This window comes from Gymnogyps californianus, chromosome 8 (assembly GCF_018139145.2).
Source record: "Gymnogyps californianus isolate 813 chromosome 8, ASM1813914v2, whole genome shotgun sequence".
NCBI classification, from domain to species: Eukaryota; Metazoa; Chordata; class Aves; order Accipitriformes; family Cathartidae; genus Gymnogyps; species Gymnogyps californianus.
The window spans coordinates 33,400,239-33,418,364 of NC_059478.1; the positions used below are offsets into that span (position 1 = coordinate 33,400,239).

Here is an 18,126-nt window from a genome sequence, read left to right on the forward strand (position 1 = left end):
GAAATTATTTAGAGCAGGATAAGTGTTGTTATACATAATCAGATTAAATTACCAGTAGAAAAAGTAAAACACATTCAGGAAGAAGACCTGACACTGAGGTCTACTGGGCTGACTCTGTTACTCATCACAGGACGACACAGAAGCCTCTTGGAACAGGAGCATTTGGAAAGAGACCCCACGCTGTGGAAAAAAGGGCAGGTAAAGGTTGTTCCAAACATGTGCTGACTAAGTATTCTGAGAGGTACTTTTTACTGTCTTGTACTTATTTGATGTATTGGTTGTGTGGCAGATGTATTTGTTGATTAAAATAATCATTATACCTATGAAAGCTGAGTTGACTACTTCATTAGCCAAGTAAAATGTAACACACAGAACAAAGCCCCATAACTACCATGTGAAAAGCTGTGTACACTTCCAGTCTCTGCAAAAATACTCTCTGCTAACATCTCCCCTCCCTCTCTCACTCGGTTACTGCACCTGGAAGTTAAACCGTGAGCCTGTAAATGTACACAAGCCTAACTTTAAACCCAAAGCTAGGCCTTCCAAAGTCACTGATGGTGTTCCTAGGCACAAGTATACCTGCAGCTTACCTAACACTTGTACACGTGGAATTAGATTCTCAGATTGCAAAATCCTTGGACATAAATAGTCTTCTATCACGTTTGTTAAAGCAGATTGCACAGCACGCACTTGACAGGGTAGACTTTTATTGAAATGCAATACCAGTAAGTAATAACCGGCCTTAGTCATGCCATTTGACTTGAGATCTGTCAGGACGCGCTGCTATATCAAACACAAGCCTACCTGCAGCAACTGCACTCCTGCCCTTGGAGTTTATTCCAGCCTGTTATTGACTCAAGGTCCAAACACTGAAGAGATTTCATCCCGTCTCATTACACCACTCCGTTGCCACCACGGTCTTGATTGCCCAGCCCCTTCCGGCTCTCGGTGAAGCGACTCCTCAGCTGGCCACTCAAACTGGCGGTGTAAAGCAGATGTAATGAAACACATTATTAAGCAACCAAGCAGTTACATGACTTCTGAGCACCACCCACCTGGATAAGACTTCCTTACGCATGCTTGTTGTCTCATACAAAAGAACCTCTGTAGTCCTGAGTGTCTATTAACTGCAGGGAACTTAAGGCAACGTTTGCTAAGTGGAGCTAAATGTCGTGCTGCAGAACTCAGGTCAGGAAATCCAGTGACTTTCAATGGGAGCTCAGTATCTAGCCAACTTCGGAGCTCTGTAAATCCCACTAGCCAAGTAAATAAATCTTTAGGTCAATTTATACCTTGAGAATCTGAACCTTGGCTCCTTGGGTGATGGGCCTGCATGTGTGCAGGCATACGAGGATATTTTACCCTGTAAGAGAAAGCAAAATACATGTAGTAAGCATGTGTATGACTGTAGGAGTATATATAATTTCTGCCATAATTCATATGTAGAGATATTGATCTGCAGTAATAATTAATTCATGTAGCAACATAAAAAACATCCAAAAAGATTACAAAGAACTTTTCAAAATGAAATTGCTTTTAAAAGGCTGTTTAGACTAAGCGCTAGGCTTCTGATTTTGTTCTAGCACTAACGTATTTTACTCAGCAAATTCCAAAGTTATACATTGCTGTCCAGGAAATACGGAAAAAAAAAAGCATACATGAGTCATGACGGCACTGTCTGAAGGGAGGGGAGTAAAATACCCACGGATGTGGACAGGACACTATCAGTGCCAATACCTTTTGAAAAATGGTGTGGATCTGTGGCAACCACGCGTGATTTCGTGGCAGTCTAGTTTGCTTTAGTATTTAGCAGACAGCAGAGTGCCACGCTCGGGGAAGGCAGGAGGAGTTTGTCCTGGGGTCCTTCAGCTCTGTACTAAGAGTGCTCAAATTTGGGGTAACTCCGCCCAAGGTGAAGGGATGCTAAGGCCTAGGTCTGGGCACGGCTTAAAGTCGGTGATGAAACTAATCCTATAAAATATCTTACTGAACTTTTACAAAAGTTTTCCAGTGGAGTCATGGATGTAATTGCAATGAACAACTGTGTTTTAGCTTAACAGGCTTTTCTTTTAATATAATTGTTAACACCAGTGCTTAAAAAGTGTGACTGCCACATGGAGTTCCTTAGTTCTCAAGATAAAGGATGAATCTTTAAAAGATTTCTGACCTTCTGGGGCAATATTAAATTACATAGCATCACAGTATACAGACTTAAAGTAGCCGATTCATGTTTCATAAGAAATATTTCCTACAGCAACGCCTCCATCATGTTTCTCCCATCTCACACTCTCCAAGTCCTGCCAGAGGAGAGCTGTGAAAAATATAAGACCTTATATGGAGTAAATAAAGAACAATTTTCAGAGCCAGACGAATTTGTGAAATATGGAAGCCATCGTATATGTAAATATGAGACCTCGTAATTCACAGCAAGTGAAGCCACAAACGGATTATTGAGGCCTTTCATCATAAACAGAATGACTGTGTGTTCCACAGATGTTCGCTTTGTTGCAAGACTGACATTAGATTTAAAATATTTCATTCTTTTTATTAAAAAAATGAAAGCATACTTCTCTTTAGGTTAAGCATAGAGAGTATCTACTGATGGGGTCACAGGGGCCTGAAATTTACTTTGATACATTTCCAGAGGTAACAAGATGTATTTTACCACCTCTCATTAGTTGGACTGTTGAAGATTTTTTTTTTAAAACAAAAACATATCGTTAGCCTGGCGAAAAAAAAAAAAAGTCTTAGCTTTTCTGTAGAAAGGGGCCTTTGTGATGAATCTATAGCTACCACATGTATGTGACAAACAATAAACATATTTACTCCCAACCATCATCAGACTGAGTCACTCAGACATTGTTTATGCATAAAGGTTTCCGCTGACCTTCTGGTACAGCCCCGTCAGCAAACCTTCTCTGCAGGGGCCAGTTTAAAGAACAGAATGGAGTAATGTACAGCATTTTCCCACATACCATCTTTTGTGTGTGTACTGATCCCTATGCCAGGACTTTTTGCAGTCTTAACAGCCTCAGCGAAGACTATGATTTATTGCATTCTTCATAGCTGTGCTGGTAAAGCTTTTTAGCTCCCATCTCATAGGAGTTACGAGTGTAATCCTTGGTTTACGAGTGCAAAAAAAAAATAAAAAGGGCGGAAAACTTGTGATACAGCTATTTTACGTATTTAGAGAGTGCGGCTGAATCCGGAAACGGATCATCCCCAGTGCGTTTTGATGCAACGCCGTGTCGGCTGGGCGAGCTCTGGACGGCCCGGGAGCCGCCTGCCCGTGGTCTCCGCACACGCCCAGAGGCGCAGGGAAGCCCTGAAGGCCGCAATGGCTGACCTTCCCCCTTTCCCCTCCGAGCTAGGGCGAGCGATATCCCTTCCGCAGCGACACACACCGCCAGGCGAGCGCCAAAACCCAGCCGGCTTTCGAGGGACTGCCAGAAACCCGCTTGCACCCACACACACACCACACCCCCCCCGCCGCCCACGGGCCTCGGTCGCGAACGGGCGGCGCCGAGACTGGCGAGGGCGGCGGGGCGGGAGAAGGGGCTGCGGCCTGAGGGACGGCGCGGCTCCCCAGCGCGTACCAGCCCCGTTTAGCCGCCCGCTTTTCGCCGTCAGGCGCCCGGCTCTGGTTGGCCGTGCCGGGCCGCCGAGGCCCGCCGGCTCGGGGCGGCGTTGGGGAGCGGGGGGAAACGGAGGGACCGGGCGCCGCCGGCGGGAGGGGACGGCGGGGGGGGGGGGGACGGGGCCGCGCCCCCGCCCCGGCCGTTACCTCAGGCCCGCTCGAACGGCGCCGCCGTGGGCCGCGCGCCTCTCGTTGTGATTGGCGGAGGCGGGGAGGGGCGGGGCTAGAGCGGGACCAATCCACAGCCGACGGAGGGGGGGGTGTCTCGGCGGAATGGTTCAGCCCAGCCGCCTCCCCTCCCCCCCCCTCGCGAGCCTGAGCCCTTTGGCCAGGCCGTTACCAGCGCCCGCGCGCGCCCAGGCAGGACCCCCGCGGGCTGCCCGCCGCAATTGCCTGACGGCGGCGGCGGAGGCGCGGCGCCGGCGCTGCCGGCGGGCCCGTGCGGAGGTGTCGCTCGGTCCGCCGCAAGCTGGTGGGAGACGGACCGCCGGCCGTCACCATGGCCTTTCGGTCCTGGAGGGCGCCGGCGGCGGCTTCCGCTCCGGCGTTTGAGCGGGGCGGCCGGGAGCGCCTGGGCGCGAGGAGGGCTGAGGGCGCGGGTCCTGGCGGCGCGGAAAACGCGCCAAGTTTCCCGTGGTGGGGAGAGCGGCGCCGGGGCGCCCCGCGGTCTCCATGGCAACCGGCGGGCGGCGGCGGCGGCCCGCGCCGTGCCAACATGTAGCGGTGAGGAGAGGCGGCTCCGCCGCCGGCCGCGATCCGCTCCCTCGGGCCCCGGGCCCGCTCCCGGGGGCCGGGCCGGGCCCGCCGCGCCGTCCCTTGCCGGCGGGCGAGCGGGCCTCCCGGGCGGGCGGGACCGTGAGGGCGGGCGGGCGGCGCGGGGCAGCGGGCCTGGGCGGGAGGTGCGGGCGGTGGTGCTGAGGAGAGGAGGCGGCTGTCGGAGCCCGGGGCGGGGGGCTCCGGGGCCGCGCGGTCTGCTCCAGCGCCCGTTGCTGCTTCCCGCACTGAAAGTAAATGGCGACTCTGTGTGTGTGTGTGTGTGTGTGCGGCAGGTGTGAGCGCCCAGCGCAGCTTCCCGGCCGGGCCGGCCGCCTCCCCCGCTCACCTGCCCGCCAGGAAAGATGCCCGGGGTCTTACCGAGTGACAGCACCGGGCCTGCGAGAGGGAGCCCCTCGAAAAAGAACAGGCTTTCGCTGAAGCTCTTCCAGAAAAAGGAAGCGAAAAGAGCGCTGGATTTCACCGAGTCCCAGGAAAATGAGCAAAAGAGTTCAGAATTCAGAGGCTCTGAGATGTATGTAAGAGTTTCGCTCTGAATAAGTGTTTCTGGTTCTGTTGTGAAAGTAGTCCAGTAGCTGAACAAGAGTTGTGTTTGATGTAATGGATCAACAACGCTGCTCCATCCGCTCATTTAAGTTGTATATTCTTGCATAAGTATGCGCTTGAACATGTACTAAATAAACCCTTAAGCCAAGCTAATCAAACTGAACTAGCTGTTCACTATAATGAATTTCTATAACTATCTACTTTTAAGAAAACAAGTTTGCCATACTACGGATGTTTAGTTGGCTGGCATAAACTTTTTAATAACTTGAAGAAGTTAGCTTATTTGAAGTTAATATCAGGTAGCTATTCTGATGCTGAATTAGTTAGATTATATTAAAATGTAGGGTTTTGCAAAATAAGTTTTAATAAAAAATATTGGGTTTTAAAGGTTATTTCTGCTGCAAGTCAAAGAATCGATTGCGCTGCTTGCTGTCGTTCATTAGGGTCTTTCAAGCCCTGAGCAAATGTGTCAGCTCATTTCATTGCAGCTAGTGAGGAAATTTAAATGGAAAAAATTGCTTAATCATGGTCAATTACAAATGTGTTGGGGACTTTAAAATTGGTTCTGCTGTGTCAGTACGGTGCATTATCACTGTATATAACGTGCCAGGTTCATTGGTTCCTTCCCCCCACACCCCCCCTCTGGTTTTATCCTTTTGGTTTGCATCCAGAAATGAAGTGATGTCAACCTGGAGCAGGGGACAGTAATAGAAAATAGGTGCTAGACACGTTTTTCTTAGTGCTGCCTTAGGAATGAACAAAGAACATACAAAAGTATTTTAAAAGAGAACTTTTTTTGGTTCCTTATATCGGTCTCCTGATGTCTTTTGCAAAATATGTATTGGAACTAACAGCAGATTTGCCTGCTTCTCGTAAACCTGTCTATTTTTGTGTAGGTTGCTGAAGAGAAGTGTTACAGTTGAGCAGCCTGTGTTTGAGTGCCCAGAGTAGCCATACAGAGATGCTCAGAAACACTTTGACATGATTTTGATCTGTGTATATTGGTCATTAATTCTGTAAGCTAGCTCTGAGATGGTAGATGGCCGGGAGAGAGATGTGCACGCGTACCAGGAGGAGTCATTTTCAAAAATTGTCTCTTACACACAGTTTTCTCTACTTAATAGTGATCAGGTTGTTCCTGCAGCACAGCCTCCGTCGCTTGTTAGCTGTGAGAAAAAAGACAACATGTTGCCTTTTGTCGGCTTGAACAATCTGGGTAACACTTGTTACCTTAACAGCGTACTTCAGGTAAGATCATGTTCAGGGGCCTCGAAAAGGTGATTTTCTTTTGGTTAAGCACAAGTGGGTGAGAGTCGCAGTTTGATATGACATAGATGTCTGGATGTAGTACGAAGGGAGTCTAATTGCAGTGGGGGAAAAAAAGATGATACTGCAGGAAATGTGTGCACCGTAGGTTGCCTTGATTGGGTAATTTTTCCGTTTACGTACTCTGGGCACCTCCCTGCTCTGAGTAATCCTGCATCTTCCTGTGCCGTGCAGCAGCCCTGGGAGGTGCGAAGCTAGGTTGATCGTAAATGTGGATATGTATGTGGAGTAACTTCTTACTTTACCAATTATTCTCTTGTTTTAAACTGTTGCTTTCAGGTATTATATTTTTGTCCTGGTTTTAAAACTGGAGTAAAACATTTATATAATATCATTTCAAAGAAGAAAGAATCTTTGAAGGATGAAGGAGAGCAAAAAGCAGAGAAGGTAACGTATCTCACTACACGTTCCTGTGCTTGTAATTTTGCAAGTGAGGCTGCATGCCAGGAGTGATGAAAATTTAACTGTAATTTCTTCTGTTTGTAAGAAGTTCTGCAGTATTGTTTTCTACAGTGCTATTTCAGGTAAAGATACATTTGAGTTGTTTCGAACTTGTGTTCAAACGTGAGTGTTCAGAGAGTCTGTAAACTTGTAAGCACAAGTCTTAAGTTTAACAGAAGAAATTTGAGACGATACCTCACCATGCTTCTGACGTTAAGATAATTATGATGCAGTACTTTGAGTGGATGCAAATTGGAGTTTGGGCAAAGGTGGTTTGGGTTTTTAAAATAACAGCTAGCCTGGCTTTTATAATTCTTTTCTACTGGCAAAAGAGCAATATATTGTCTGAAACTCTTGTGCTTCCCATAGCAGACAAAAAAAATCTGTCAAATGCCTGTTAGAAAACTAAGTGAGGGCAGGAGAGAAAAAGTTTAATGTGTTGTTACAGACCAAACTGCAAGTATTTTTATTCTTTTTATGTTGTTATTGCAGGGAAATTGTAAAGAAGATCCACTGGCAAGTTACGAACTAATCTGCAGTTTGCACTCATTGATTCTTTCAGTTGAGCAGCTTCAAGCCAGCTTTCTCTTAAATCCAGAAAAATACACAGATGAACTTGCTACTCAGCCACGAAGGCTACTAAATACCCTTAGGTACAAATTATCTTAAACACATTGTCAGAATTTTGACCTGAAGTTTTGAGGTCATTGTACAGTACAGCACAGCATTAGAGACTTGCGGGAGGTAGATGGTCTTAAATTTGGGGCATCAGTATAGGAAGTGAGTTTTTCGTGTTTATCGTTAGCCCTATGATCTCATAAATTTGAAAGTAAATTTTCATTTTGGAAGAATATAATTTAAATCCAGCTGTGGCTTTAAAACAGCACTTAGCCTTACGTATGTAAGTATTCTCATTGACCTGAGAAGGACCACTACTGGGTTGCAGTTGAATGTGTGTTTAAATGCATAAGGCTGTAGCTACCTTCCCACAGCTCTCCGTGACCGAGAGGACTTCTCTCTAGGCCTGGAGAGGATCCTCCCCTGCTTTTATATCTAAACTCCCTAATTTAAATCTCCAGTCATGTTAGCCAGTTAGCAAAGAATAACTAGTCTTCATTGCTTTGCTCATTTATTTTTACTTTTAATAGAGAGCTCAACCCTATGTACGAAGGGTACTTGCAGCACGATGCCCAGGAAGTTCTGCAGTGTATCCTGGGTAACATTCAAGAAACATGTCAGCTACTGAAGAAGGAAGAATTGAACAAACTGCCTGTGGAAGAGCCTGCAGCTAAACTGGAGGAAAAACTTAATCAACATACTGAGAGCAATGGAACCGGCAACCCTGCTGAGGAGGAGGATAATGTACCAAGTAGCCACGTTGGAGAGGTGGCTGAAGACAAGCTACTCAAAGGAAACGGGAAAAGAAAAAGCGATGCTGAGGGTGGCAACGCAAAGAAAAAATCCAAAGTATCAAAAGAGCAAATTGCAGCAGAAGAAAATCAAAGACAAACCAGGTCAAAGAGGAAAGCAACAGGAGAAAAGCTAGAAAATCAAACTGATGCCATTGCCAAGTGTTCCAGTGAAAATGAGAGTGCGAAGCCAACACAGAAGAAGTCACGGCTTAGATTAAACTGGTTAAAATCTTCATGCAAACAGCCTAGTATTCTGTCTAAATTTTATAGTCTAGGCAAGTTAAGTACAAACTTGGGATCCAAAGACCCAGGGAAAGAATATGATGACTGTGAGCTTGAAGAGTCATCTGCAAAGTGCGAAAATGGTAACAATATTAAAGAAGAATGTCATGAACCAGCATCTCCTGTGGAAAGCCATAATGAAAAAGGAACTGAAAAAGAACCAAAAAAGGAAGGTTGGTGAACAAGTGTATGGGCTTAAAATTAGTATGAGTAAGAAATTACTATGTGTGGGAAGTCAGCCTTCAGACTGCATTGCCAGCAGAGCTCTCTAAATACAAAATTACATTTTCAGGAATTGAAAAAGTTTTTTTTATGAAAGAGAGAGAGAATTTATTTTTATACATGTTTGTAATTTTTTTTTATAACTTGACCTGTTTAGCTTAGATCTTAAGAGGTATTTCTCTAACATTACGTAATCATTGTACAACATTAAAAAAAAAAAAGGCAGAATATTACCAGGTTTGTATTATCACTAATTTTTGTCATCCGTCAAAATAGCAAGTGGATTCAAGATGTAAAGGAGGATTACTGTCAGGAGCAAACAGAGTCAAACCCCATTGGCTATGGCTTTGTGTCCCAAGTCTTTACAAACAATGTCCTCTCCTTCCCTCCCTATTCTTTAGTCCTTCCATGTTTCCAACCTTCCCAAGAATTAGGAAAGACACCAGATGTATTATATATGCTAATTGGCTGGCAGGTATGGATTTTGTTCGTGTAAATGAAACAAGGTAACCGTTGAGGGACGGGCCTCAGTATGAATTCAGTACTTACGAATTTGGAACTTTCTTTCTGATTCACCCACCAATTTTTATAAAAATTTGAAGGAATGCAGAATCTTTTGAGATCTGCATTTCTTCGGTAGATTTGACTAAAATGGGCCAACAAGTTTAGAAAGTACTGGAGGAGAGGACTGAGAATAAATAGAAACCAGGCAAAACCACAAGTGTGATGTTCCTTGAGGAGGCTGACAGTCCATACTAAGGCGGCAGTGCATTGATGACAAACGCAAATTTTCCAGACTGCGACACCGTCACACTTCAAGTATAAAACAAGAACCTAATCTTAAAACGGAAATTAAAGTTTGAGGGCCAAGAGAAAGGGGCTCCCTGTTTAGTTACAAGTAGATGATATGTGAAAATTGCATGTGATAAGCAGCTCTTTTTGTTTGTTTTTTTGTTGTTTTTTTTTAATTCCTATCTGGAATCCCTGAAAGGCCATGTCTGTAACACAGTGATTTTCCAAGAAGGCTAGCCAGGTTCTGAAGTGTCTTTTGAATAAAATGCATCTTGATAAGTGATCTGGCATATACTTTCTCTAGGTACAGAGCTGGCTGTTTTTGAACTAGTGGAGAAACTGTTCCAGGGCCAGTTAGTACTAAGAACAAGATGCTTGGAGTGCGAGTGCTTTACTGAAAGAAGAGAAGATTTTCAGGACATCAGTGTTCCAGTGCAAGAAGATGAACTTTCTAAAACGGAAGAGAGTTCTGAAAGTAAGTAGTTATCGAAAAGGGTTGTGATGGATGTTTCTGCTTCAGCCAGCCATTGAGGAAGGACAGTGCCATAGTTATCAAGGAACACTGCTCCTGTTTGTGCTGGTTAAAATTAGAGGCTGTTCTGTTATCTCTCGTCCTGATTAACGTTAGACTTTGGAAACACAGCGCTGATAACGTAGACAGATCCGGACAGTATTGTTTCAGATCTTAACACATAACACGGACTGCTTACGATCCTTCACTTAGGTACATGTTTTCCTGCTTATAAATAGGTATTTTCTTTGATTTGGGTTTTCCCTTTCTTCCTGGATAAGAAATTATTCTGCTTTTTCTTCATTTTATAAGAAATCTGCATTTTTTCTCAAAAATAAAAGAAATGAGAAACCAGCTTTTTGTTAATTGCCTGTAAAAAATATTTTTTCAGTATTTTAGGCTGTCGTTACCTTAATAGCGTTTGTTTTCTGTTTGTAAATGTTAGTCCTCTGGTATCTTCCACGAAGTTTAGTGATCTATACATAGTTTTTGGCTATTTTCAAAAGTAAGCACGGCAACAATACACTTTGAAATTCAGAATTTTAAAGAAATTAATTTTAGTTCCCATGGACTTAATTTGGAGCAGCTTTTACTATTTTTGCTCTCCCTGTTTTGCTGAAGGACTTCAGAGTAAAGTGTGTGTGGCGGCGTTCATCTGTAAAATGCTGCTGACAGCGTAGGTGATCTTGTCAGCAGCAGCGGGAAGCTGTCAGGGGAGGCAAAATGGAAAAAGTGAAAGGGAACTTTCTGATTATTTTGGAAGTTTGCCTCAATGAGTGAAATTCCGGTCTCAAATATGTGCACCCAATTTCCAGACACGGCAGCAGAATTAGTACATGCGATCTGAAGACAAACTTTGGGAAAACCATAGATTTTAAGTAATAATATCCATTAAGTGATATTTTTGTCACTTCCTGAAATGATTCAAAGATTTGAATACATCTTCTGTTTCATACATATTGAGTGTTCTTTACAGTGTTGATAGTAGCTTTTGAGCATGTCTTAACTTGACATATTTTGTTTTGTTGTTATTCTGGTGGGATGCATTGGAAATGTAAATAATAGCATATCTGTGAATGTAATGATTCTCTTTTATAGTTTCTCCAGAGCCAAAAACAGAAATGAAGACTCTTAAATGGGCAATTTCACAGTTTGCGTCAGTGGAAAGGATTGTGGGAGAGGATAAATATTTCTGCGAAAACTGCCATCATTACACAGAAGCAGAACGCAGCCTTTTATTCGATAAAATGCCTGAAGTTATAACAATTCATTTGAAGTGCTTTGCTGCTAGTGGCTTAGAGTGAGTATGCAGATTGACTATATTACGAAACAGTGTGCTGTTGGAAGGGAAATCTTAACAGAAGAGATGAAAATGTTTTGTAGCTTTTCCAAAAGCACAAGCAGATTTCTAGATTGAAATTAACTTAAATCAGTGAGACGCAGCTCCTAATTTCATAAAGGCTTTCTATTGTTACACGTAGTGGCAGAAATTATCTCCGGGAGAATATACTTTCACGAGACTTCTTAACAAAATTGTTTTATGTATATTCTTACAACAGCCTGATATCCTGATGTTTCTTGAAATTTTACTTTTAATATTACCTGTCTGTGTGAGTTTAGAGGCAGGTTTAAGTACTTCAGCAGAACAAGTAATGAGAACAAAACTGAATTTTATGGTCACAGCTAGTAGTACTTTGGTCTCTAACTGAACGTGAGTACTAAAATTCAGAAAAAAAAATCAGGAGATAAACATTTTAAAGATCTAACACACAGTACAGAAATCCTTTAAAATACAGTAATATCAATGTCATTGATGTTCAACTGCTGAGCAATCAGTTTGATGTTATATACTGTAGGAATCCTTATTTTTTGAAAGAGATTATTCTTACGAGCGTTCTTTACCTTTTTTCATACTTAAGAATTTAGGGATTTCCTTTGGGAAGGGAGGAAAAATAACCAACCAAACCCGCCCCCGTCCCTACAGTACCGTACACAAATGAAACAATGCCATGACGCTTTATGCACAGCATTTTGCCGTAAACTGTATTTCTCCACTGAGATTCAAATAATGAAAAATGACAGAAGGCTTCATCAGGAAAAACTTCTCTTAAACTATAAAATATTACCCCAGATCCTTCAGAAAATGGTTACACCGTTAATTGTTTTTGAGAGTGACGATACCGTTTTAGTAACACTTGCAGACTTGGCCTGTATTTTCAACTTTTCCTGGTGTTCACCAAAACAACTTTCTCTGTCTGCATTAACTTTGCCAGACGCAGCAAAAGAAGATAACCTTGTGTGGGTTTCAGCACCCCCCTAGCTGGCATCTGTTCCAGAGAGCCAAGCACGCTTCTCTGCTGCAGCCCGTGTTCTGTAACCTGATGGCTAGGCGTCGTTCTGAGACTTAACACTGCGCTGCTTTGTGATGTACAGGAGGTTATTTAGGCACAAATTAGTTTGGCCTTTTATCCGCCAAGTTCCCTGTGCTTTGCATTTCCCTGTTGGTTGGCTTTAGACCTTCAGAGCCACCTTGCCAGCAGGAAGGCTAATGCATGAAGTCTTCCATGGAACTCAGTTTATATTTGTGTCACCAATGTATTTTAGAACTTGAAGTGTATAGGACCTTTGGCACTATACAGATACAAAATGAAAGTTGGCAGATGATTTGTCAGAGGATGCTCTATAAACAAGAAGTGCTGATAACTGTGGTCAGTATAAATCAGATTTGTAAAATAACTATTGTCAAGGATTATATTAAGATACTTTTACAGGTAGTTTGCTAAGATTGTTAAAACTAGAATTCTCACTCTGCTTTTTTTAGTACTTGTTTTTAGGAGTATCTAGGTTTCTGACAAAGTAGAAAGGAAACTTCCTCTGTCTCTGTAATGTCTGCTAACATCTCTTCAAACAAGTCTGGGTTCATAACATCGAAAATTTTCTCTACCTTGTTGTGACAGTCAAATATTATGTAGAACAATGAAAAGACAAAGTTGCACACTTTTTAAAAATTGTAATGCTATTGTTGAGTAGCCCTCGATGTGAGATGGTATCTTGGTATGATTATAGGCTATTCAAAAAAATACAACCCGAGATGTCCACCTGAAAGGAAACTTGAATATTATCTTCAGTTTGCTCCTACATTTGCTACTTTTTTGTTTCTATGAAGAAGTACTTGAAGCTTGCAGGTTAACCAGCCATCTCCTGAATCACTTACTTACCTCTTCTTGTGTCCTGGCAACCTTCAGGTCCTTGCTCCAAAATACTCAGACCTATATCCGGGTCAGACTGAATCCAGTCTCTTGTGGTGTTCCTCATGTGTCCTCTGAATCATGTCATACATTTTCTGCCAAGTGCTAGCAGCCAGAGATTAAGGAAGTAAGAGTGGAAAAATCAGATGTAGAACTGGAGTCAGTGATGAACCTGAAACTGCTTGGAGGATTGTTTCCCAGTTTTTGGCTTGGACATTTTATCGTGGACAAAACCATGTCATTTCTAAACATTTTGATTTGGAGTAATAAAGCACAGCTGCAAATCAAGTAGGGAAGAGCCAAAGCTAGCAAACCAAAGCACTGGCTTACTCCATAGTATCCAGAGTCACTCTTACGGTGGTTTTTGAACACTGAGCTTTGATGGAGCTTCCCCCAATTGACTTATGTAAACTTGTAATATTTATTGTAAAACTACTACTCTCTTCATAGATGAGACGGCAATGGTTTGCCCTAAAAGTAGTAACAGACTGTTTTGCTGGCCTTAAACTAAGATTTTTAAACTAAGAATTTTCATACAACTTCTCTTAGCTACCATAAAAATTTTGAAATCCTGTCTGCTTCTCAGTTGTGCTCTACTGAGTTTTCTGATGACTGAGTTTTAAATAAATGAAGAGAAATGAAGCAGAGGGGAACAGTAGTGTCAATATTTGCAGTTAGTAGGGATTTGCTTCATCTTTTCTAGATGCTGGCTTGCAAAGTGTTTGGTTTTTTTAAATAAAGCAGTCAGTGTGAAAATCTACTTGCCTGGGGATGAGTAATTCTCTTTGGCAATTGGCAAGTGTGTTCGTGGGGAAAAAAATGCTAGGCCATGTGTCCTCAGACTGGGAAGCTATTAAGAAGAAATGTGTAACTGGTAACATCTAATTAAGCATTTCCACTATATAAATTTAAGAATTGGTGAGAAAATTAGTCTTTTGTCTTGTGAAATGGTATCAGGTAAGAGCAGGTGATTTTTAATTTTTTTTTTAAAAAAGGCTTACTTTAGGTTTTGTTACAGTCACATTTGCTAATTAGTGACAGCAGTGCTTATGCCGCTGGAAATCTTTATTTGGAGTATTTCACATCCTTATGTGTTAAAAGCGTTGCAGTAAAATAGCTTAAGTCTTTAAGGGTCTGTAATAACTTGAGATCTTAATTCAGTACAGTGAGTAAAGTTCCACTAATTTATGGCCTCAAAAGATGCAGTTGCAGAAATCAAGTTTGTTGTGTATGAACTACTGTGCATCAGTCAGAGGAGGCGGAGTACTTGGCATGCAATTTTTCTGTCTTCAGATTCTTATCATTAAGAAGAACAAAAAGCTAATAGGAAAAGATTTCCTCTCTTATTTCCTCCTCTCCAAATCTTTCTGATGCTGGATCTCATTCAGAAGAAAGGTAGAGCCTGTTTTTTAATGTTTTATGTTAATATGATTGTCATAGTGTGCTTGAGTGGAACTGGATTTCTGATCTAGAGTATCAGCAAGCAGTTTCTCTGTTTCTTGACTCTTCTGAATATCTCTATTTCTGGCTACTAATAATAGGGATTTTCAGAAGATTTATTATTTCTGATTATATGCTCTTTTGTGTTGCTTTTGGTGTAGTCAAATGTTTATGGTAAGCCTAGGTCTAAAATGAGATTTCAATTAATTAGACTTGAGTGACTGAGGACATCTGTGTGTGTGTGAATGTATTTATGTTTATAAGGGTTTATGGCTGTGAACATTAGCGAAATGTTTAGAAGCATAGCAGAATCAAAACTAAACCCAGTAAAACAAAAGTAATATTCTGTTACTGCAGTTATGCTTATCCTGTTACGCCATATCTACCGTTTCCTTGGATTAAAGGTAGTTATTCTTTCTTATGATAAAATGCACGTTGAATAGTAGTAGTTAGCTCTTTGGAACCTAAGTTTTACAGGGCTTGTCTATATTCCCCTATATTTTTCCCTACAACACCCTAACAGTTGAGCAAGACTGAATCATCACTGAAATCTATTAGGACATCATAACATATCTTTAAATAAAGGGGTTAGTTAAGTTGGGCTGATGCAATATGTAAATCATGTAAGATCAGAATCATTCAAGGAGGTTAATACACAATAACGTAAAAGTCCCAACACTTACTTTCTTTTCAAACTCTTTAGAAGATCCTTATTGTAATGAAAGGACTTAAACTCTTCTCATTGTAAATTTGTGCACTGTGAACAAAATGCTAAATATTTATGGAATACTAGATGCTTTTCCGAAGTATATCATCAGCTAGATAATTGTTTAAAAAACCTTAGTAACATAGGACAGTTAATGAAGAACCCCTAGTAATAAGAAAGTGTTAGTAACTTATTCATCCTTGGATAACCACTGCATCACCATTGGCAGTATACTACAGTGCACTAAGATGATCTGAGAAAAATTACTTGCTCAGGTTTTCTGAGTGACATTAAAGCTACTTGAAAGTAAAATAGATTTGTGTTCCTTTAGTAAATGACTCTTTCAAAGGTTTGGGGGAAAAAAACCAAGCCAGCCCTACTTACTTCAGCCTTGGATGTTGAAGAGTTTTTTGGTTTGGGCTTTTTTGTTTGTTTGGTTGGGTTTTTTTTAATCCAGAAAGCAGGATGGTGTCTGGGAAGAAGTGCAAGTATTCGTGCACAGAAGCACAAATGATAACTGAACAGTTAGGTTACCTCATTTTATCATCACTATTTAAAAATTAACTTTAGTCGATACTTCAGAAAAAGGGAACCTCTTAAACAGTTAAAATACATAGTTACTAGGCTATAAGATTTAACATTATATATACTTGTAAAAATGTCTTTACTGAACAGGGGTGCCTGGGATGGATGCTTGTGACGATAAGCAAGTTGAAAAGTGAGCAACTTCTCACATTCAGATCGCCCATGTCTTTTTAATAGAAGGAAAAGAATATAGATACAAGATAGTGGCCACTTAAAGCAATATTTATTGTGAGCTGTTGTGGCAAGAGGTCTTAACTTTATCTTTCTTCTAAAGGTTTGATTGCTATGGTGGATTATCCAAGATAAACACTCCCTTATTGACGCCTCTCAAACTGTCACTAGAAGAATGGAGCACAAAGCCGACCAATGACACCTACGGATTATTTGCAGTGGTAATGCACAGTGGCATTACAATTAGCAGTGGACACTACACAGCTTCTGTCAAAATTACAGATCTTAATAGCCTAGAGTTAGATAAGGGAAATTTCATCACTGACCAAATGTACGAAATGATTAAACCAGAACCACTGAGTGAGGAGGAGGCAAGAACTGTTGCTGAAGACTACGACGATGGCGAAGTCTCTTTTAGAGTCAATGGAAACGCACAGCCGGGTAAAGTTCTGAACAAAAAGAATATAGAAGCTGTCGGACTTCTTGGGGGGCAGAAGAGCAAGTCTGACTGTGACCTGTACAACAACAAACCAGCTAACCCTGAGAAGTTTCTTAACGTAGTTACTGAAAACAGAAATCCGGAGTCTAGCAGTACTAACAGCGGGAGTGCGGAGTGCAGCACGGAACACGGCGAGCAAAATGGTGTTGCTTCCAGTGGACTAGAAAACAAAGCTCTGTATGTACTGCAGAGCCTGAAAGAGTATGAAGGGAAGTGGTTGCTTTTTGATGATTCTGAAGTGAAGGTTACAGAAGAAAAGGACTTTCTGAATTCTCTTTCTCCGACATCATCATCTACATCAACTCCTTACCTACTGTTTTATAAGAAAATTGTAGAGTAATACTGTACTTTGACTGTAAATATTAGGGATTTGCATACACCTGTTGGTCTGATTTGCATCAAAACTACCTGGAAGAAACGGCTGTTTTTGAAGCTACTGGATCATAATGTTTCTGGTCTTTTTGTTCGGTGTAAGTGGCTCAACTTGAATTAACAAACCATGACATAGAACTTAACTCATATAGTAACTTTTATGCTGGAGAATAGTGATATTACCTTTTAGAAATACCAGTTTGTATAGTTCCTAAATGATGCCTACAGTACACGGTAGTGGTTTTAACACAACTCTAGGTCTCAGACATGCCTATTGTATTATTAGCTTTTTTTTTTTTAATAAAAGTTATTTGTATTCATATCCTGGAGTAAATGTATATTAACTAGCAAATTTCATCAGAAGTTGTGTATTTTTGTAACTTGGGAAGTAATACTTCATATTTAGTCTCTGGGTAATCGACGTGGTTTATTCTCCTTATCCAGTTCTATACTGCTCGGTGCAACTTGAAGCACAAGAGAAGGTCTTGTAACCTTGTTTAGTGTATTGGAAGGAACTGAACTTAATAGAAATGTTTGAATGGTCTAATTTGCATCTTGTTGCATAGGTGTTAAATGGGCAAAGTGTAAATAGGTGTGATTAATACTTCAAAACAGGGAGAGCGTGTAGTGTAATTAAAATAATTTTGTACTTTTAAGAGTAAAGCCCTCTAATATGCATATCTGTTTGGGTGGATTTGGAACTTAGTGGTGACCTTATAACAGTTAATTTGTACTTGGAGCTCACTGAAATGTGGAAAAACGGAACCATTTGGCTTTGATGCTTTGTTAAGAATGTATATATGAAATAAAAAAATTTATGATATGCATCTGAGACGACTAGATCAGACTTTTGTGTTTGGAGAGGGAAAAGCGGAAAGTGGTTGGGCACTGTTACAAAAAGGTTGGGAAACAATCTATCTTAGAGAAATGGAAGATTTAAAGTGCTTTAAAAAATAACATTCTCTGTTTTTAACTGATTCTTGTACAGCGTATCCTAATCTGAAGGCACTTGATGACTAGAGGTAAGGTTCAGAGGCAGGGGGAAAGGGAAACAGGTTATTGCACAAACAAGTGAAATGTTTGGCACTAAATACTAGAGATTAAAATCCCAAATCATCTATTAGGTGCTAAAATGTTAAGGTGAATCCTATAAACTGCAGAC

At 41.5% G+C, this 18,126-nt stretch overlaps 1 protein-coding gene and 1 long non-coding RNA gene across 2 annotated transcripts; one reads left to right on the forward strand and one right to left on the reverse strand.

Moving 5' to 3' along the window:
* Window positions 1–710: 710 nt before the first annotated feature.
* On the reverse strand, window positions 711–3,092 carry LOC127019366 (uncharacterized). Its single transcript, XR_007766898.1, has 3 exons — window positions 2,976–3,092; window positions 1,293–1,363; window positions 711–978 (listed from the first exon to the last, which is right to left on the reverse strand). It is a non-coding gene; the product is annotated as an uncharacterized LOC127019366 (long non-coding RNA).
* A 1,630-nt stretch (window positions 3,093–4,722) lies between these two features.
* Window positions 4,723–17,286, forward strand: USP1 (ubiquitin specific peptidase 1). Its single transcript, XM_050901206.1, has 8 exons — window positions 4,723–4,925; window positions 6,082–6,205; window positions 6,563–6,670; window positions 7,217–7,377; window positions 7,873–8,591; window positions 9,737–9,907; window positions 11,042–11,243; window positions 16,197–17,286. The coding sequence occupies exons 1-8, from the start codon at window positions 4,756–4,758 to the stop codon at window positions 16,930–16,932; spliced, it is 2,391 nt and encodes a 796-aa protein (XP_050757163.1). The 5' UTR covers window positions 4,723–4,755; the 3' UTR covers window positions 16,933–17,286.
* The last annotated feature ends 840 nt before the right edge of the window (window positions 17,287–18,126 follow it).

Bases quoted from the DNA above. Each gene is read 5' to 3' on its own strand.
- USP1 (XM_050901206.1), top strand. From the start codon at position 4,756: ATGCCCGGGGTCTTACCGAGTGACAGCACCGGGCCTGCGAGAGGGAGC. The intron at 4,926-6,081 runs GTATGTAAGAGT...TCTACTTAATAG, and splicing joins GAATTCAGAGGCTCTGAGAT to TGATCAGGTTGTTCCTGCAG. The intron at 6,206-6,562 runs GTAAGATCATGT...TGTTGCTTTCAG, and splicing joins ACCTTAACAGCGTACTTCAG to GTATTATATTTTTGTCCTGG.